The following is a 23,194-nucleotide window of genomic DNA, read 5'->3' as shown; positions in this document are numbered from 1 at the left end:
AAAGGAAAATGCCGTTTTGTCAAGTCAGCAGTGTGAAAAATATTTTTCAAAAATTATAAAAAGGATATCCGACACCAAGGAAGACCGAGCTTGTTTCAGATGATATTTACTGCCTAAAAGTAAATTTCAATAATATATTGTGCTCAATATTCATGATAATACTTGAATGTATTGTGTGTGCTTTACTCACTCTCGCTACAAATACAAGTGTCCTCAAAATTACTTACTCTAATATCATTTGAGTTTCCAAGCCACAGAGTTCAGACTAAAATCCTTTAAAACCTTGAACGACTTTTTCTTCCAAGGGATATACGTGCATACATACAGACATACATACATACATATATATATGTATATGTGTGTGTCGGTGTGTTTGTTTGTGTGCGAGTATTATTAATTACATTCGGCTTTCTTTCTTATGGGGATGGTTCTTGAGGGGACTAATCTTCTAGTTGTCTGCTTCCAAAGTGATCAGAAGAACATTAGATTTTCTAGTAATTAGACTAAATTACTTCGCCATACCTCGATTTGAAATTGGGACTATACTTATATAAACGCAGTAGGTACCTCTTGGCTGTATGTGTGTGTACATATACATACATACATATGTGTGTGTGTATGTATACATACATATGTATAAAAATGACCAACCTCTACCGAGTTATTAACAGGAAACGGTGAAGTTTCTCTCACAATACATGGCTGAGCTACACGTCGTGCAGCGCTAGTATTTGAGACGTAAGTCAACTTTATGTTGGTGGGAGCTCATTTGGTTAGCTTTACAGTCTCTTGAGCGTGTTTGGAGTAGGCATAAGACCTACGGGAATGGCAGTAGTCGCAGCCTTTATAATGTCTAACCAGGTACAGTAACCCTGTTAAGTGCCTGAACATGAAACGCGTTGGCAAGGTTGGCAGAGCCACGGTTTATAAAGAAAATAGGGGATATGATGCTTGAAATGCCTCTATCATCATTCTGGCCTAGCTTTCTAATACATGATCTACGGTTTCTTCACCCCTCTACACACATACATAAATACATACATTTACAATCATATATACATGTATACAGACATAAACATATATATATATAATATATATATATATATATATATATTATATATATACATATATAATAATATATACAGTATATAGATATAGATATATACGTATACTCACAAACACAATATATATATATATGTGTGTGTGTGTGTGTTTGTGTGTGTGTATGCGCCCCCTTGGAAGTTATCTAGTGCCACTGTTTCATATTTAATCCCGAGCTAAACAAGGCCTTAATAAAAGTGATTAATAAAATGAAGTAGCCAGAAGAATATTGCGCAAGTATTTCCTTCTCGCTTATAAAAGCATACTGTCATCATCCAACTGGATGCTTCCCCAAACAACTAAGCCAAAGCACATATATGTAGAAAGGAAGAAGGAATGAGCACAAAAACAGGATCTACAAGATCCTGGTAAATTCAGTTTTGTCCGATTCCGTCATCGGGTAAGCATTGTTACTAAAGTACAATGATACTTGTAGCAATGAGAAAAATGATATTACCTATAATGAAATTGTTGTAGTTTAGAGTAATGAAATGGTGAAAAGGCAGTTACCAGACAGTATGTCTTGTTGCACGTAAGAGAAAATGTTGTTATTACATGACTTATCCTTGTAGGGAAAGGATTACGTGGCGATTGGAGAAAGGATACTTGTAGGACGTAGAGAATTCTCACTGAGTTAGGAATGCCAGAGGCCTCAAGAGAAATAAAAGGAAGTGATCATTTCGACTGATTAGACCCTTTACTGTCGGACCAGAAGTATGAGCTTATACCGTTCTTGAAAGATTTTTTTTTGTCAGATATCCCTCAAGAATGTTGTAATGGGTAATTTAGTAACTTGAAAATTATAGCATTTGTAGAAAAAATCGAGAAACCGAGTTCATGGGGATACAAATTTATTCCTACTCTAAACCAAGTCGGGTTTAATTTCCGCCCGAGGCAGAAAGATTTAATCGCGTTCTGTCGAAAACTGTTGTGCTACCTCTGACCTAAGTAGCGAATTATTCACCTAAAAGAGTCAGTCCGCTGTGGCTTTCATTAGAGCCAGCGTGAAGGGCGTACGGCTAACAATGTCGTCCCAAAGATACCTGTCATCGAGAGGCTAATACGTTCCACAGCAGTAGTTCTTACACCTGCAGGTATTACCCCTGCAGGGTAAATCATGCAATCTTTCAAGGGAAAGCACAGTTCGTATTTCACGACTTACTATATCCATAACTATATAAATTAGATACAAATGTATTGTCATGATTTACTTCATTTTAATTAGCCATTACCATTTTCTTCTATATTCATTAGGTTAGGTCTATGCCTCAAATACTTATAGACCTCGTTCCTGTATGTGTATCCTACTTCCTGTGGTAGATATAGAGATTTTCGTTGATAAGATCTGGGTGGCTGTAGTAGTTGCTGATGTGCAACTCAGACATTCTAATTGCCAAGGGAATGAGCAACTGATACTCGAAACCCAGCTCTTCTTCCAGGGAGGAGAAAAACAGTGAAGGAAGTGCAACTTCACTAGGGGATGAAAGACGAGATATTGTTAATATAGTGTACATTCAATATAGAACGATATTTTTAGCTCACAATTTGTGAATTTTATATTTAAATATATTTATATATATATATATATATATATATATATATATATATATACATATATATACATATATATATACATATATACATATATATCATATATATATATATATATATACGCATACACACACACATATATATACATACATATATATATACACACATATATATGTATGTGAGTGTGTGTGGGTAAAAACATGAGCATCCATGTAAACATTTCTTTAAAATAAGTGAACTACCTAGCTATTAAAACACTAAAAGTAGTATTGCGATAGATCTCATTGTTTTGCTTTATACTTCCATAATTAATTACTGTGTTCAACACACTCATTGAAATATTTGCAGCATATTAAAATATACGAACTCATATCCATAGCGAGTTTAAACTTGTGACCTTACGTATAAGAATATACCCAAAAAAAACTTTGAAAAACTTCTTAATTTGATCGAATTGTCATCGCATCAATAACATTTCATTTGAGTGGCATCTCTCAAGCAGAGTTCATAAATCATTTGGTCATTTGCTAGACAACCGTGATAAATAATATTGAGAGTGATCGAGCCGATCAGAATATATGATCAGGGAAGAAGTGGAAGAATGGGAAAAAGATTAAGGGAAAGAGCAACAATATGAAATAAAAGAAGAAGGCGAAAAGAAGACACGAGATACCGCGGAAGTAGGAGCTCTTAAAATTAGAAACCCCCAGTGAGTCGACCGGACTTGCAATGGTGCCAACACTACCCTCTCCCCACCCCTCTTCCGCACTTGATTTTTCTCTTTAATTATTTATTATTAGACAAATTGAAGGCTGTTCGCCGCCGAAGGCTTCGTTCTGTAGCAAACATCTTCCGTTATGAGAAGAGACCCAGTCACCTACTGTACCTGACGAATGAAAACATGCTAACAAAAACATACAAACAAACAAAAATAGTTGGCAACTGTACCTTTCGTCACCTGCCCCTTTTTTTTTTTTTTTTTTTTTTTTTTTTTTTTTTTTTTTTTTTTTTATTTATTTATATACATGGGAATAGGGAGGCTAATTTCCTGCAACTGTCCGGTATGATGACCTTGTTAACGGAGATTTATGATGTCACCGGCTGACCTCAGTGAGTCAGTTTCTGGGTGCATCAACAGCATACCTGATGTCACATGTTAGTGCGAAATGACGTCTGGGTTTGCAGACTGCCTTCGCCTGACAGACTCGAGTTACTCTTTTACTTAGTTTATCTTCCGTTAACGTCACTACCGCTTTTGCCACTTAGGCGTGAGGGGTACGATTCCCCATAGTGGGCTGCCGCGCCGAATTAATTTCTGATTTTTCCACGAAATGCTTCCCTTAACGACCGGATGTGGAACCTTCGCCAGACAGAATTTTTCCAAGGACGAGACAGCTAGACGAGGCTATAAGTAGCACAGAAGTGACACTTTTGGTAGCAAGTATATATATTTCTAAGAAAGTTTGCACACCCAGAATTCATGACACAAAAGAAAAAAAAAGAAAGATTCATAATTACTGAGAGAGAGAGAGAGAGAGAGAGAGAGAGAGAGAGAGAGAGAGATTTACACAATCCCAATAATCATAGCATAAATTTTAATGTTCATGCAGACAAGTCTATTAATAATTTCCACCGATAAAACATCTGGCGGTGAGCAAACCGTTTCTTCAGGAACGAACTATCCATTTCGTAATTAAACTAGTTGGGAATATTAACCAAGACGCTTAACAACACATCATCCCCAGAAGCTGTGTACTTCATGTACACACTTATGCACCCATCAGTATGCTAGAATAAGTGATCTTTGAACAATGAACACCTAGGAAAGATCATTTCTTCATAGCTATATCCTGCAGAGACTACTGTATGATCTGCTGTATATGATAAATTGGAAATGATGGATGAGGACAAATTTGGTATTCTGGTCTTAATCCTTGTGCGAATTTTGCTACACTTGTGCGTGAACTACCTCAGAGTGATTTGCGATCCATTTGAATGAGCTTTTTGGAAGACTACTTGCATGGCGGAAACAGTGTACATGTAGGAATCTTATATTCATCTTTTAATTAAAAATTATAAGAAGTACCCCAAGGAAGTTTATTAGGTCAAGTCCTATTTTGTACGAATGCGACAGGATTGTCTTATGTACTAAGTCATAACGTATAGCTCAACGTATTTATGGATGATATCAAGAAATCTAATAAGGAACTAATTAATGTTCTCAATTGACAGCGTTAGAATGTGGATGGCATTTTACAACTAAACCTAAATGAAAATAAAAGTGACTTTATACTTGTTAGGAAAATAAATGACTGTTTAAGAAGCCTTGGCGATAATCTGGTGAATGAGAATAATAATCTAGCCTTGATTACAGGTAAGTCCGTGACTTAGGTATGCTGTGGACTGCAATTAACTCTGAAATCAATAATGTTTGAAGTGTTACTGAACATCTTACCATTTTTTTTTTTTTTTTAAGAAGACATCTTGAAGAGTGTTCCACGAAGACACCTGTGATTAACTAAGCTATTAAGAGAGTTGCATACTGCAGCTCCATCTATGATAATCAACTTAGGAAACTGGAAAATGTACTAAATAGGGCATTAAGTTTAATAAAGGGTGTCGCACTTTGGGGTAAGATTAACGTTGTATTGTTCTTGAGCTGGACTAGCCACTGGTCAAAGTTACAATAATATTTAAAATATTAATGACTCATCAAACTGTGCACATTGTAGCCAATGAAGAGTCACCATAAGACTAGCTACAGATGGTTTCTAGTTATTCGAGTTAAGATCCACTTCGAATGTTGGTTTTGGGGCATTCAAATTTACAACCATAAGATTGCACAAAAAGCACCCGCTCGAGATCGGGAGTACTGGATACACACACACACGCACTACACACACACACACACACACACACACACACGCACACTATATATATATATATATATATATATATATATATATATATATATATATATATATATATATACTGATTGCTGTGATAGCATGGATTGGCAATTAAAATGGGACACGCAATATGATTCTAGGAATGTCTCTGCAAACTAGTAACAAATGAATTTATGGATCCCAAGGAGCGCCTGAGGTTGGAGTGGGACCCGACTAAGAAGGCTGCTGTAATTAAGTATTATTAAAACGGTGAATTGCATGAAGCAAAGCTACAGGGCTGACTCCATCGAGCGTCACCTCCCTCGTGTATTGATAAAAATAAAAGTCACGTGATATGAAAAGGGTCTAGTCAAGCTGTTGGGAACGTCGCAACTTAGGGCTTCATTTTAATTCTTACATAAATGATTTTACTTTATGTAATGTGCTTGTCTGCAAAAATACGTTTGATATACATTTGTGAATAAACCGAGTTCGTACGTACGCTGATAAAAACTTGCTTGCGCTTAGCCGAATATAATATATATATATATATATATATATATATATATATATATATATAAAACATTAAAAAAGAGTATATTCTCATGCTTATACGCATTACACAACGAAATAACGCAACCATATAACATCAATCATTACGTTTTCAAAAAGCAATGTTTGCTTCGATAAAATTAATGCAGCAATTACATTGGATTATTACAGTATTACAGAGCAATATTTGGTATGTCAAAAAAGAGAGTTAAGTAGCACTACCAAAATTAACCAATATTGGACACTACGTCTATAATAGAGTTTCATGTAAATATACGTAGTTCAGTATAGGCTATACGATTTGTAGTAATGCACGCATAGACGTAATATGTATGTATATATATATATAATATATATATATATATATATATATATACACACACACACACACACACACACATATATATATATCATATATATATATATATATATATATGTATATATACTATATATATATACGTGTGTTGTGCATTACTATAAATCGTATGTACTGAACTACGTATATTTACATGAAACGATATTATAGATGTAGTGTAATCTTTTCAGGAAGGTTTGCTTTGCTAACATTCGGGTGCACTGTCATACACATATGCACACTCATACCCATACGTATATATATATATATATATATATATATATATATATATATATATATATATACCTATACATACACCCGCACACACACATATATATACACACACACATATATATATATATATGTGTGTGTATATATATGTGTGCGTGTGTTTGTATATGTATATATATAGTTATGGGTGTGTGTGTGTGCATGTGTATGACAGTGCACCCGAATGTTAGCAAAGCAAACCTCCCTGAAAAGATTACTGAACTGCTCAGAGAGATGCCTATGTTTATAGCTGCAAGAAATGTTGATTCACTCCTGGTCTAATGTTTTCGAGAAGTTGGCAGAGGACTGGGTCGAAGAAGCTGCCGCGCTGCAATCCATCAGCCTTGTTGAAAATGCAGTGGTACATTGCATCTCTAAGCGTGGCTGTAATGATGATTGATTCGTTGGCTGATAAATTTTCAGCTGAAAGGGTATACATAAAGAGCCAGGATATACAACTTACTTTAAGCTTTTAGAAAATAACAACATACAATAAGGGATTCCTCAGTGGATGAGACAGTTTTGTCAATGAAACTTAAACTAAACCCGGAATTTTTTAGAGGGTTTCTGCTATACCTCACTATTAACTGATGTAGCTTATCGCACACAATTCTAGTAAACAGAAATTATATTTGCCTAATCTGATTTGTTTACCAGAGAACGGATATCAGATAATCATAATCGTCTATCACGCTTCTGGTAAATTTATTCAAGTGTAAACTAAATAGACTGTTTTTCTAGACCTGACGCCGCTTTTTCAGATGTTTGGCGAACATGACCTAGCAGTGTTTGGACCCTGATTGAAGCGTTTTTCTTATTTGTAAAATTGCATTTCCGAGGAACCCCATTTTTCTTTATATTCGTGAATATAAAAAACGCCACGTGAGTTTATGATAAAAGCTCATATTGTGAGTGTGTGTGTGTCTGTGTGTGTGTTTGAGGTTCAAATAAAATCTTAATACACTGGAATAAACATGTTTATAGTCCAACTATTATTCGTATCCCGACAATTTCTCTCTGACAACGACACCTTTGAGAGAGAGAGAGAGAGAGAGAGAGAGAGAGAGAGAGAGAGAGAGAGAGAGAGAGAGAGAGAGAGAGAGAGAGAGAGAGAACAAAAGCTGGAATAAATAGTAGAGACTCGAATCATTAGACTACAGCCGCATTCAATCTTTACATGGACTGATCCAGATCAAATGTGAAAAGTCAAATAAGAAAAGAGCTGTTTCATCACAAGCTTATTTCAAGTAATTTTTAAAACGGAACGTTAAAAATAAATAGCTGAAACACCATCGCTTCACGCACATGTTAGTGTCATGTGCTTTCCAAATACAGATGGAATCTAACAAAACAAAAAAAATCATACATATTGAATGAGCACTGGTTTGTCATTTTTTTTATGTAATGCCAGACCGTACAAGAAAATGATAAAAGATTGATTTTTCATAACATATTTGACGCAATGCTGATTTGTGCTATTTTTACCTAAAATTATTGTGACATAACTCTTTCATTATATTCCGAGGCAATCTGGATTTAGTTTAAATACTAAGATTCTTTTTTCTTGGTCTTTTGTTATCAAAATATCTATGCATTCATTAAAATCCTTACATTGTTAATTTAGCTCATTACAACAGCTGCTACAGTTCAGATCTCCTTGAAAAGCAGACAATCAAATGCTTCGACGCAGCAAATTCAGTAAAAAATATGATAATAAAATGAAGCAATGGAGCCTGAATATTACCTTGAAATGCTCTGTTGGTGTCATCGATGGTAAGAAAGTCGACATTATTGCGGCAGGTCGAGTCTTGCCTGTATGTAGCATTTTCAAAGCTGTATGTATCTGTTTACGTATGAACAAACACGCACTTACAGGTACTGGAATCGTTTCTTTGCTTACTGAAGAGAACTGGAACTAAGAAGCAATAGCTCTAAGGGTACAAAGAGGCTGAATCAGACTGTTTTACCATCTACACTATACGGTTGTTAAATGCTAACGTGTAGTCTATCTTTCAGCTATTTTTTTTTCGTGTTCGCTTCCTCTTCTCCCCATACTTTGCTCTCAGCTATTAATGTTTCTGTCCCTTAGGGTTCGTTTTCATTTTAGTGCCCGGATTTATAACGAAAGTCCTTTCTTCTAAACACTGACTTTCATGAAAGTCTACCTAAGGAAACTTATAAAATTAGGAGTAAATCAATGTAATACTCACATGCAGACTTTATATTAAAGAGCATAAAAGGGAAAGCTGACAGGAGAGATGGACGTTTGTCTGTGGATGACGAAATAGTTTTCAAGGTAACGGCCAAGTAATCTGTATTATCCCATCTAAACTGCAATAAGTATATAACAAAGATTTAATACTAATATTTTTCAGCGTCATTTGCTCAAGTTTTTCAACGTTTGACGTCAAAGGTTGATTACGTTTTGCTTCACCTTTAAACATTTCTGAACTAATGGGATTAGGGTGCGTCCACACAACAGTAAAACGTGTCATAAAAACACACATCAACAACTTGTCACATACATATCACATACAGTTTGAACACAAGCCAATGACCGTAAGTGCTGATGGAATCTGGCAAACGATGGATAATCGCTCTGCTTGGGACTACCAGTACTTGCTGACTTGTATTTAACCTGTTTGTGATGTGTGATGAAGTTGACTTGTGTTTTGAAATGATTTACTGCGTCGTGAACACACTCCTCAGCTTCTTGATGAATCTTTCTTTGCCTATTTTCATTTTGATTTGCATTTGAAAAATACTTCCCGACCTCGTCCCTGACCTATTCCCGGTCATACCAAACTTCTAAGGTCTCTTAGGTCGTTGGTCCCATGCTCATGCTGCACGTGGTCAAGAATTTATATCCCAACTTCGTTTGACTCTCTTTGGTGATCATTCAAGCAAATACTAGCCCAGACACATTGTTATATTAGGGCTTAACTTTACTGATCAAGAAACAAGTAATGGGTGGTGTGCTGCCTGGCATTCCTTGGCGCACCAGCCGGAACTGACATGGCTCAATTCAATGGCTGATACATAAGTTGTGTGGCAAACGAGCCACGTTAGTAATGATGAAGAAAAATAATCGTGTTTGTATGTCCATTTGATTCTACTGGTACTTTACAAGTAGCAAAGAAAGATCCTGCGAAGAAGGACTGGTGAGATCTAAATTAGGAAAAGTAGAGGCTTCTAGCAAAATATATGTCCTCGAAGGCTCGATAATACCTCGGATGTACTCAGAGTAAATTTTGTAAGCATCAGCCATAAGGAATTGTATTTGACTCCCCATTCAAAAGGTTTTGGAGTGCAACTGATATAGCTGAACTTCACTTAACAATGCGGATCTAATTTCCTTCCGGGTGGAATTTTGAACATAAGAACGGCAAAAATGGATTCGTATTTGTCAGGAAAAACCTATTTCATCGATTGTAGCATTAATGTTTTGACTGTTATTAAAACAAGGCAATCTTGCGTTGCATTTAAAGTGACAGACAATCTATTGAATTAGTAACGCATGAGTGATGCCATAACTCTTGATCCTTAAACTTACCTTGATAGTGAGCCGCTGGCGAGGACGGTCAGGTTAAATGAAGTCACGGAGGAGCTTCGAATCCATTGTTTGACTGACGTGACGTTTCCATTTGCAGCTACTCGTGGGTGAAAGATGGCGAGCCGTTCGATCCCGAAGATGCGGGAGAGGACAGCGAGGGAAAAAACCGAGTCGAGATGCTCGACGGGGAAGGAAGCTTGGTCTTCCATGACCCAAGACCTGGAGACGAAGGTGAGGAAAAAAAAATCATCTTTATTTCAATGACGATGACTTATGATTAGAATCCCCACACTGAAATACGTAATTTGAAAAACTTAAATTTCCTGGAGTGAGGTACAACTTGGGGCGTTGCCTCGACACAGAAATCATTGGTAAATAAATAAACAAAAATAAAATAAAAGTTAGACATGCTTACATGTTATTTTGAACCTGCATTTTCTTAGCCTCCAAGTGTTATTGTAGAGATCTTTATTTTATTTGAGCGTGCGTTTTTTTTTATATATATCCAGTTAATTTTTGGGTAAATTCGGCTAATTCTTGACACTAGATTCATTAATTTTTCTAGGAAGATAAGATTGTAGATAACCGAAAAATGTTGCTGACGAGCTATAATTATATTTTCAAGCAGGAATAATCTGTGAATTTCTTTGGGAAAATTTGACTCAACTTAAAATTCAATATATACTGCGAGGTTCTCAATCAATTTGCATATAAAACTACAGAAATATCTTTGCATCTTCGTTAACATACATTAATATAAAACAATCATGAAATATGCTTAAAGAACGCTGGTATATTTCATTTATCTTCTGACTCATACCCCATACCGATGAATTTCTATAATATAGTATTTATAGTTAGGTGTGGTTGTAAACAAGTTCCAAGCTGAGAAAAGAAAAATGAGAAAAAAGATTATTTATATAAGATCAACTCAGAAGTAAACAAACAGATTTAAATGAGTGAAGGATATATCCTCGTTCAATATCATCTCAGAATAGGCAGTGGGAAACTTGTCTTTTACTTTGCAATGAAAAAAGTTCGCTAAACACCATACTGAAATACCATAACAACACCTTTCATATGTTACAAGCAAATTTTCTTACTCATCTGTGATATCCACATCCCTGCTTGGATGATAACCATAGATTCCTTTTAGCCAAATGACACTAATTAGACAATCTTTTTTTTCTTAGTATCAGCGGTAATAGTTGAGTTTTACCCATTGCATTGCTGTGTCTAGCCGTCTCCACACGATCGTCCATCACACGACGCTTCTTTAATATTAAACATATGCTCCGGCTAGATGCAAACTATAAACCTAAGGTATCATATCAAGGTACTATATAAATGTTAACACCAAACCGCCCGAATCCCAACGAGTGCTAATTCATTAGAGATAAATAACCTTGCCTAAAAAGCACTATGACATGAAATTTATCACATTCCAAAGCCACTGGGAAAAAAAAGTAACCACCCTCAAAAGCAAACTAAAACGGTTTCCTTACATTTGGAAGGATGCTCTACTGATCTTTTGATCCAAATAGTTTATCAGCCAACGAAAGATAAAACTCTTATCCATTCATTTATTGACGTTAAACTCGTGGTGGGCCTTTTGCAGGCGACTATCAGTGCATTGCTGAAAACAAGGTCGGTAAAGTCCACAGTGACGTAGCCATGGTGCGAAGAGCTGTTCTGGGCAATTTCCCAAAAGGAGATCCTCGAGTGGTCACCGCTACTTTAGGGCAGCCTTTGGGACTCCCTTGTACCCCTCCTGAGGGATACCCAGAGCCAACTGTACATTGGGTTCTACAGGTAAGCTTATCTACTTCTTCTCCATTGCATATCTTGGTGACGTTTTATATATCTGTATTAATTTAATTCGATATATTCTTTTAGTTCATTTTTTCAAGTCTATACTTTTGAACTTTAAATTGCCATAAGGTAATTCCCGTCATTCTTTTATTCGGTATTTAATCTTAAATTGGTATTGGTAATTAGATCTACTAATCTTAACTATCATCAAGAGTTACACATATATACACACTCATAGACACACACATATATGTATGGCAAGGCTTATACATTCGCCCATAACAAGCTAGCAGACTAGCTCACATTTTATACATACATACACACGCTCACACACACACACACACACACATATATATATATATATATATATATATATATATAAAAAAAATATATATATATATATGTATATATGTATGTATATATATATATATGATATATATATATATATATATATTTAATTATATGTATATATGTGTGTAGTTATGAGTGTGTATATATACATGTATGTATGTATATATATTAATTTATATGTACGCATATATATTTATACATACATACTACATGTGTTTACGGCAAGGATTAAACATTCCCATAACAGGCCAGCAAACTAGCGCACTTACATACATTGTGACTGACGCCCATTATTATTCCGACAGAATTCTGACGGTTCACTGCGCAGTCTGGAATCTCCCCGACTGACAGTAGACGAGGAAGGCACCTTATGGTTCAGCTACATCACCCCAGAGGACGCTTCTGAAGATGCCCTCTATGCCTGCGCTGCTTCTTCTGCCACTAGGTATGGCCTCTAAACCTCCCCACAACTCCTCTATCCTTAGGGACCCATAACTGTTTTTAAAGGGTCGTGGTCATTACCAATCGAATACTGTTTCTGGATTATTTAAAATAACTTTTGGGGGTACCATCTAAACCATTTACTGGGATAGGGGAGGAACCTCATTTCTACCATATTCATTTAATTCATAGCTTAGCTACTACGTGCTAAATCCGTGTTGAGACTTTTCTCAAGATCTGTAACTTTTATTGGATTTAGAGACAGTATCCGTCGAAGGTTCTCACAAGAGTTAATATAATGTTGCAGACATTTTTTTCCCCGGTAGGAATTTTAATTAATTTTGAGATCAGCCTTCGCATAATGTCATCTTCCCTTCTGTCAAAGAGGTTTACAAAGTATTCTACTACGTGGTAATCAATATGAATTTTGTTATTCTTCCTGGTTATAAAACGATTTTTTTAATTCCTAGTTGAAATTTACAAAAGAAAATAGTGAAAGCTAATTCCTACCATAAAATGGATGAAGTAGGTAATCTTCCTAACGTTACAGAAAAATGCTTGTAACTGTGTCTTGGTGCGCAGAATACAGCGGTTAGAAATAACATTTTCATCCCTTTTATTATCTAATTTATATATGATTATTATCTAGAATATGAGGTTACATCATATGAAGAAGTTTTTATTAGTGAATGATATGGCCCAAATTTTCTCAGTCATCATAGATGAACTGTAAAGTACCCTTTCCATTTAAATTCTATTGCGGCTTTTTGATCCTTGCAGTGATATACATCAGTTATTTCCTTATCATGTTAAAAGTGCATATCATCTTAAAGATTCGACATGTCCCGGAACTTTGCTATTATGTCCTCCATACAAATGCCATTCAAATTTTTAGCAAGGGTTGGGGAATCCTCCTTTAAATGGCACTACTAGAAATACAGTAGCAAAACAATACTCCTAAAAAGAATGAATCATTCCCCCACCCCCTCCTTACCCGTCAGTTAGACCAATACTCAACTGGTGTTTGTTATGCAGTTGGTACCAAATGTTCCTGGTACACGGCGAAGAAGGAGTCCCCGAGGTGCACGAAGAGGCCCCGGAGAGTGGCGTCATCACGTCTCTTAATTTGCCGTAGGCATAATTCAATGCAACTGTTTTCCTTTCCTTTAATCTGTGTTCATTTGCGAGTGACTTTGTGCGTGTGTGTGTGTGTGTGTGTGTGTTTTTGCTCATAGAGTGGAACATCATTAATGTCTTACGTCCACTAACGAGATATAGTGATGGCATGCATCTGTTGGTGCTTTTATGCAAATAGAGATCTACTCACGTACTAGCAAAATGGTGATTTATAGATTAGTCGTGGTTCCATCAAATGAGCAGTTACGATACATTATGTGTTCTTTTCTTAGGAAATTCGAACGATTCTTGAGATTTCCTTTATCCATTAAAATGAAATGACGTTCACTAAAATTCTGAATTAGGCATAAACATTAATATATATATATATATATATATATATATATATATATATATATATATATATATATATATATAAACTAAGGCCCGATAAGGGTAACGGCATTGTCATATTAAACAGAGCCGATTATATATATATATATATATATATATATATATATATATATATATATATATATGTATGTTTATTCCAATCAGAAATTTAGTAAACTATCAGCTCATTTTATTTATACATATAGCCTATATATATATATATATATATATATATATATATATATATATATATATATATATATGTATATATCTATATATATATATATATATATATATATATATATATATATATATATATATATATATATATATTATTCATGTTACCTGAAGAGTCAGCGAAATTTTACAATGAACGGCTCTACAGAGCCACAATCTTATATTTGCTATTAGTATACAAAATTCGAATAACTAATTAAAGTGTAATTATTGTGTATTCACGTGATTGTGAAAGAGTAAATATATGTGTGATATTTTTTACTCAATAAATTCTTTTTAAAGCTAATTATATTTTGAGGAAGTTTACAGAATAAGGGCTTACGAATAGATTAAGCTTGATGGCTGTGTTACTGTAGTTATCTAAGGAAGAAAACCCTCAGGGTTTAGAACATATTGTTTGCGAAGCCATTGCTGACAGCCTTCATCGTTTGCCGTTTAACACTGCCGCAGAGCTTCCATAGCTACATACTAACCTGATTCCTATGTAGAAAAATATTCTGGCATAAATTTTCTATAAAGTATGTAGACTAAAAAAGATGGAAAGTTAGGACTATTCACATAGCATTAACCATAGATATAAATTACAGTTTGAATTTGTACGAGCTGAAATATTATGATTGCCTAAGAGTGACTAAAGCTCAAGAGTAGAATAAAATTTGCTATTGAGAAAAAATATCTTCCGTATTGGTCAAGCAGTGTGGAATGACGCAGCATAAAATTTAAGTAATAAAATACCATTATTTGACATTTCTTCTTTTGATTAAGGAGTGATCCTAGAGGAATGCTTTAGTGATTAAGCTATTTCTAGTCCATGGAAATAGTAATCCAGTCGAGAAGTGTTGCGACGGTTCTCCCTTTTATTTTTGTGCATGCGTTGAGTGTGTTCCTTCACTACCCCGTTAGTCTGCTTGTGTTTGAGGGAGTGGAAAAACTAAACTTTGTATTGTTTTTCAGTTTTGTTTCCGTCTTATTTATGGTTCCAGAGCGAACAGAGTTCCCGTCATCGATATATACGGGAGGTAGGATATCACGCCAGTATTTCGCTCATGTGTTTCACAGTACTACTACATACCACTCTTCAACATCAGATCATCCATCCCCTCTGTTTTGGATGCAGCTCGAAAGAGAACAGTGAACTAACAGTCTTATTTTCTTACAGCACGACTTCCCAGACAAGAAACATGGCAAATCTGATTCTCGTGGTTGTCTCTGAACACTAATCGCATCCACACGTTCTCACGAGAAGCCTTCATAACGCTAACAGTTCTTACGGCAGCTTTAAATGTCTAGAGTGCAATAAATATGTTAACGCTTTTCTCTTTGTCTCTTAAGGAATTTCTTTCAGGCTGAACAAAACAGTGCTACTAAACGCGGAATCTGGTGCCTAGGTTTGTGACGTCACGACTAAACGATGCTTTTTCTCACTACATACTAAGCACTATGACTGCGTTATAAACGTATCAAATCTAGGCACCGTTGCTGTATTTGTTTACTATCTATCTTCAACTCATAAACATATTATTGGCTTGTAGTTCCTTTATTGTGCAATAACATTTTTAGTAAAACAATAATTTTCTCTCAGCTTCCAGTATAACAATATCTAGCAACGATTGGTACGCAAAAAGAACAAAACTCCCGTGTTGGATTCACCATATACGAATACTGTCATCAAGAGATTAAAAACAAACTGTCTTTGTCATACTGATTATATATTTAGTAACACCTGTAAATCTCTCCGTCAGATCACAACTCTTACTCTAGAAATTTTCAGATGAAACAAGAATGGCATCGATTGATTAGATTTATTTTCCCGGAATGTTTTCCACTTTCTTTATTTTAAAATTTTCACGTATAAGTATTCTTTTACGAAATTTCTCCAAAAACAGCGTTCAAATTTACAGAAAAACGCCATGGACAATAATTACCATTTACCTTCTACTGATACAGAACTAATAAATATTCCGACATAATTAGGCAATTCTCTCTCATGTTGTGGATGGAACTTCTGTTTTGCCTAAGGTGAAGGATTTGCCTCTTGGGCGGAACACAGAAAGACAAATATTCGTGCTCCTGAAAATTTTCATAACTAATATTTGGTAGTCGCAAAAGCTCTCATAAATATTTCAGCAACATTAGATACTTCTTCGTATCTTGTTGGTTGAGTTTCTGCCTTTTCTCTTGATAAAACAACACCAATGAAGCTTAATTCTTAATAGAGATTTAGCGTAATCTAAATTTTATGTTTTTATATATTATGATCAAATTGGCTGATAGTAAGCCTATAACGCTTTAGGTATAAATCTTATTTTTCCTTGACAGTATTCCATAGATTCTTCTTACTTATAGCTAAAACACTCGTTGTTAACGCATGAAGACAGAACTCATGAGCACTGTCTTTTTCAGTTATATAGCTATAACATAATACTACTAAATTAATCATGCATATATGGTCTTTTTTCTGAAAGACAACGCTCACAGAATAAGGTAGTTTACTAATTATCTGACACTGTGCTATTTCCCTCCATTCCTGGCAAGGATTTTATTTTAAAACGATAACTAGCAAGCAATAAGTTTTTTTGTATCAACCAAAAGACGTATTATTACTAATAATCTCCTGAAATTTGCTTTATATGCATATGCTTAATTAGTTGAAAACATGAAATGGACATGCTACTCTTGCTTAATGTAGTATGACTGTTGGTTTGCTATCAGTACAATTTCCTTGCTGCTTGAGAACAAAATACCAAAAAATACATATTCCATACTCTGATACACCGAACTGTTACCTGTCACCTCAGTCAAAATGACCTTAAGAATATTTTATGTCACTGAAGCATTTAAAGTAGAATTTAAAAAAAAGATAAAATATTGTGCAGAAATCAAGCTAACGATAGAGCTAAAAGGTCTAATGTATATAGTTTTGACAAGTGACCAAGATTCTTTGTGATCTACGAAACAATTTCAGGAATGTAAATCGATTGATGAATTGTATAAATTGACTTAACAACAACCAAGGTCATGGGTTATGAACGCAAAAATAAAGAAGAAGAGCGAATACTGAATTAATTCTCTATACTGGTGTAATAAAATCTCAATAACAATTTGTAATTCGCAAGAGGAAAAGCTCTTTTGAAAATGATTTCATCTCCTGATGTTATGACGTGACGTACTTCTGAGACGCTTGTAACGTGGCTTTGCAGGACGGAGTACCGGATGGGAAATTGGGTGTATCTTAACGTCAGCTTTCCCGGCGACGACGACGAAGCCACCCTGCCAGAGGACCCCGTCGCTCCCGTTAAACAGCACGTCAGCTCCCCCGAAGTGACGACCTTGGCCGGAGAGGATGTCAAGTTGTATTGCGTCTATGGAGGATAGTAAGTCTGGAGACTCCACCTTACTTTACAATCGAAGTACTCTCCTAATGAACAATATTGTTAAAGCTAGTGAAATATTATAAGAAAAAAAAAATATATATAATATTAAATATAAAATATATATATATTAAATAAATATATATATATTTATATTATAAATCGTATATATATATTCTATATTATATATCATATATATATATATATATATATATATATATGTATATTATATTATATTAATAATACATCATACATATATATATATATATATATATATGATATATATATATATATATATATATATATATATATATATATATATATATATATATATATTATATATATATATATATTATATATTTAATACACATACATAATATATATATATATATATATATAATATATATATATTATATAACTTATCATACACGTACACACACACACACACACACCACACACATATATATATATATATATATATATATATATATATATAATTATACAATATGCATTTGTACCAAAATTTACAGACACGTTGTATCAAATGCAGTTAGTCCATACGAATGTTCTGGAAACCACTCAATCATGAAGCCCGCTTATAAAATTTCCTAAACAGTAAAAATGGTTTTTCAGCCCAGTGCCCAGCGTCAAATGGTGGCGTGAGAGCCGCGCCGACGTGGAAAATGACCAGCTGGAGTACAACGGCAAAGTTCTCAACCTTGCGGATATCTCTGAGGAGGACATGGGCTCATACTACTGTCAAGCCACCAACGAGGCTGGAGAGGGAGAGACTCATCACTTCACCGTCTACGTCGAGGGTGAGCAGAGGGCTCTTGTAACATAGCTGGATGAAATATGTGTGTGTGTATAAATGCACATATATAATACGAGATTTTAATTAAATTTACCACTCTTGAGAGGCACCTGCTAATGCGATTGAATGTTAACAGGACCTAATAGAACTTTTTCCTCTTCTCATATATTGCTCTAGGTTGATATTCTCCTCCTCTGTTTAAATTCAAAGGGGCCTGAAAGACATTATAGCCCTTAGCTCTTGGTATTTCATGTTACCAGTATATAACATAAAATATTTAAGAATGCTTTTGTCATGAGAGGTCACTTTTTGGGTGATGTATTTGGGACTCTTAAATGGTGCGCTTCTCTTTCACATAATGGTGACTGGCAAAACTGCACTCGCAGTGACACATAAAAGCAGCAAGATTCTGATAAATGAGTTTCCCAAGATCTTCCCTCAAGAGGAAGACGCCATGTTGTTTGAATACTCATCTTGCAAGATCTGGCATCAGCGAAGTTCAACGAGTGTGGAATGAAATGGAGTGGAATATGAAATTGATGCTTGAAGCCAAGCACTGAAAACCGAAAGTATTATTCAGCGCCATCATGAATTTGATTTGAGATGAATATGTGATCCTCGTTTTTGCTAGATTGGAAACGAGACTAATAGTGGTTGACTAAACATGGTCTGTTCCTAACTGGCAGAAAACCTATAGCTAAATCTAGTCCAGGCCCTTTCCGTCCTAGCGGAAAGTAATCTTGAAGCGGCGGTGTATTCCTTAATATATTGGTGTCTTTTATACATCTGAAGAACAAAATCTATGCTGTGCTGCTTATGGTAAGACTAACCGCATCCCATTCTCTCTTGTGCCACAGCCGCCACATTAACTTAAACTTTCCACAAGCTATAATGTTCTCAATTGAACTGTTGTCCCCTTTCTACAAAATAAAGTAACAATAAAGTTATTGCGAGAGCTATATGAAAAATTGTAAACTCTTCACTCTTGGATAAACCCGAGAAGTTAATTGTGTTTAAAATAAAGATAGAAATCTTATTTAATCGATATTACTGCTGACATTAGTAAAGAAAAACTTTCATTTTTTGTGCGAATAATACCATGTTTCGTTATTCTTATGACATTTATTAAGCAGAATTACCGTCAGCGCATAGTATATCTGAAATTACAGACGTTTCTCGTCCAGAGGAAACATACAATGATTTTAATAAAATTATTAAATCAAAGATGTATAAGCATAATTGATTACTTCATTCATTAGTTGACTGACTTTGTTTCTTCTTTGGCACTGTCATGGCCATGGCATTCCTTCCTTCATTATTCCTGCGAACATTTGAACATTTCTTGAGGATTAGATTTGTTTTTCTATTCAAGAAATGCGATCTTGTATGAGCATTTAATTTTCATTAGTCGAATCACCTGCTACTCGTCTTACTTCTTGTGCCTGTTGCTGCTCAATTTGTTCTTCCTTGACTTTGTCCATTAATCGCCTCGGTTTCTTTCTTTACTTTGCCGTTCATTTCTTACTCCTTTCTAACTTTCCACTCAACGTTTTTGTTACCTCGTTGACTTTGATCGCTGATCGACTCGTTTCCTCTCTTATGAATGAACTGACCTGAGATACACATCTTTCAGCTGCTCCTCACTTCGTGGTAGAACCTGAGGTCGTCAACTTACCAGAGGGAGAATCAGCCACCTTCCACTGCGAAGCTCGTGGTGACCCCGAGCCAACCATCACTTGGACCAAGGACGGAGAAGTTATGGATTCTCACGATACGACGGTGAGTTGTTGCAGTTATACGACTCTTCAGTGGTTATTTTCATATCATGCTATCAACTCTTGGCTGCAGCTTTGCTTAGTAATGATGTTTTTTGCTTCTTCCTTAGCAGTACGTTTCCATTTTGAAATAATAATATTGATAACTTCTTTTTCATTATCAGTGACTTGTACATTCCATTTAGCAGAAACCCTGTTTTTGTTAATGAGATTTACCTAACTCATAATCTTCGATGTTATTTTCATAATATTCTAATTTGATCTATAGTTTTGTAATCTAAAAAGAAAGACAGTTTCAGATAGAAATGGTTACGGCTGGAAGCAGGGAAAGGATTTACACCTCTCACTTTACTGAATCTCCTGTAACTTATTTAGAGCTTCTGACGCCAAATTTGGTTACAGGAACATTTGTGTAATTCCCTAATTAAGTTTACCAAAGCAACGTAATACAACATTCATCCCCCAATACATCAAAGTTATTTGATATACTGGTTAGTGTCATGGCATGCCACTCAGATGTCGAGGGTTCGAGGGATCATGTCTACCCAAGGGCAATGAAAAATCACTGGCTGCAGTGTGGTGTCTGCGGTGGGAGGTTGAAACCCACATTCTTTGCAAGCTTGAATTTCAAGTCAATGGCCCCTGTGTGCTTCTTCTGTGTGAATAGGTTTCATCTACTGAAATAACAATAACACTTTCAATTGCAGCTGTTTTAACATCGATTATTTCCTGGGAAGTTACACGATTTGATTTAGAAGGCAGTAGAATTTAACATGAATAAATTCCCAATCCCCACAAGGATAAAGTCACACCCATCTATGCAGAGTTTCAATGTCTACTTATTAAAGTAAGAATTGAAAGTGAAATAAGTGTTCGGACGGACATCGCCAAAATGAATAAAAACACAAAATATGTAAAAGACCTCCAACAGAAACATGTCACTGAAAACGTAAATGCAGGCAAATGCAGGAGCAAATAGAGAATAATCGAGCCAAGAATCAACATATTAAAAAACGAACCTCTAAAATATGTGAAAACTTAAGAGACACTTCAGAAAAACTATTTACATCTATTCACAAAACCTAATTAATAAAATCATAAACTGCTATTAACAAATAAAAGAAGCATGCCCCACGGACCAAATATGAGACGGAAATGAGAGGTGAGGTTTCAAAAGTAAGCAAGGACGAGGCTAATGACGATGATGACCCGTAGGGTTATCCTAAGACCGCGTTTAGGAAAATAACTCACTTTTAGCAAAACGCCTATCATATGAAAATGAGCAAGGAAGCTAAAATGACTACATATGTATAAATGTTTTCAAAGTATCAAGTATGTTCACATTAACAAAGATAATCAGAATTTTATGATTTTTCAGTCTCTACCAATAAGTCTCAAGGAGTCATGTCGAGGTGTCAAAGGCAAAACGAGATTCCTAAGACAGATAATCTTGTGAAAGGTCATCATCCTCCATTTCTCTCTCTCATTTTCTCTTTGCAACTACTGTACCTCTCTTATATTTAAACATCCAATGTTCATTTCGTATTGCACCCTCCGTGATAATTCTCCTGTAGAAGACACTATATGTCAATTTCAAGCAAAACCTCAGTATTCGGTCAAGATGTCCATCCGATATCCTAGCCCTCTCGCTTCATTGATTATTGTTGCTGTAGCGCAATGGCATAATCTTGAAAATCTCGCTCTTCCACAGATCGTCTTCGACACTCTGAGTCTGGACCATAAAGCCGTTATATCTTGCAACGCCTCCAACGCCCACGGATATGTCTACAAGAGCGTCTACCTCAACGTTTTGTGTAGGTTTTCTTCAGGCTCCTCTAGGTCATGGAATGTCAGGTTGTCCATCTTGTCGGGGTCTTCGTTAAACATTGAAACATTTTCATCACCGCAGGCCTTCTCTACATCCTTGTCATCTTATTGTTTACAGTTTATAGATAACTGGTTTGGAAATCTGTAATATTTAGAACTCTAAAAGCTGCATTTTAAAAAATATTTGCTGTAGTGAAGTTTCATTTTTCATTAATACTTCAGCGTGTACTTCATCACTTCTTAAGTCGCAGTAACTTCTCGCTAATAGTCAAAATTTAATACAGGTTTGTTGCCTGCTCCTGTCACCCAAATGTCGCTGTGTCATGCTGAGTAGTATTTTCTCATTTTCTCTCCTTTTTTCAATTTTTTTCGTCATACCTAAATGATTTGATGAAGAAACTAGTCTAAAAATATTTTGAAACTGTATTCGCCATTTAAAACAAGGATGAAACGTCAAAAAGAAAGAAAGGTCGCGCGTTTTAATATTATAAATAAATGGAGTGCCTGAATGGTCTGTCTGTCTTCAGCTAGTACCAGTTTACTTCTCAGTAATCAGATTTTAACAATTTTTAGTATGAAACCAAATACTCTTATTTAGTTTTCGTGAGGTAAATGGCAGGTTGTAAATATAGATTTCAGTTTTTAACATCATTTTACTTTTCAAGCTTTGATTTTTTCCTTCTCAAGTAATTCAAAACAATTGACTACAAACATAGACAATACAGTGAATAATCCACAAATGAACAATTATATCCGTTTAAAATATAGTTTAATACCACACGTGTCT

General features: G+C 35.2%; 1 protein-coding gene and 1 long non-coding RNA gene across 22 annotated transcripts in view; one reads left to right on the top strand and one right to left on the bottom strand.

Annotated features, from left to right (window-relative positions):
- LOC135211130 (uncharacterized) overlaps positions 1 to 10,407 on the bottom strand; it is a 269,153-nt gene extending 258,746 nt beyond the window's left edge. The window contains exon 1 of one of the 2 annotated variants that reach the window (XR_010313624.1): positions 10,271 to 10,407. This is a non-coding gene — a long non-coding RNA (uncharacterized LOC135211130). The remainder of the gene's footprint in view (positions 1 to 10,270) is intronic. The other variant, XR_010313623.1, reaches the window with a different exon arrangement.
- Positions 1 to 23,194, top strand: part of LOC135211127 (neuroglian-like) — a 318,561-nt gene that overhangs the window by 217,395 nt on the left and 77,972 nt on the right. For 18 of the 20 annotated variants that reach the window (XM_064244261.1, XM_064244257.1, XM_064244256.1 and 15 more), the window contains 8 exons: positions 10,368 to 10,501; positions 11,889 to 12,082; positions 12,739 to 12,878; positions 13,910 to 14,005; positions 17,821 to 17,994; positions 18,625 to 18,809; positions 20,439 to 20,584; positions 22,292 to 22,394. In XM_064244261.1, the coding sequence (XP_064100331.1) occupies positions 10,368 to 10,501; positions 11,889 to 12,082; positions 12,739 to 12,878; positions 13,910 to 14,005; positions 17,821 to 17,994; positions 18,625 to 18,809; positions 20,439 to 20,584; positions 22,292 to 22,394 (1,172 nt within the window). Of the gene's footprint in view, positions 1 to 10,367; positions 10,502 to 11,888; positions 12,083 to 12,738; positions 12,879 to 13,909; positions 14,006 to 15,603; positions 15,640 to 17,820; positions 17,995 to 18,624; positions 18,810 to 20,438; positions 20,585 to 22,291; positions 22,395 to 23,194 lie in introns of all 20 variants that reach the window. The other 2 variants (XM_064244250.1, XM_064244254.1) reach the window with 2 other exon arrangements.

The sequence above is a fragment of the Macrobrachium nipponense genome, chromosome 4, assembly GCF_015104395.2.
Source record: "Macrobrachium nipponense isolate FS-2020 chromosome 4, ASM1510439v2, whole genome shotgun sequence".
Lineage (NCBI taxonomy): Eukaryota > Metazoa > Arthropoda > Malacostraca > Decapoda > Palaemonidae > Macrobrachium > Macrobrachium nipponense.
This window is presented reverse-complemented; position numbering and strand designations above follow the sequence as displayed.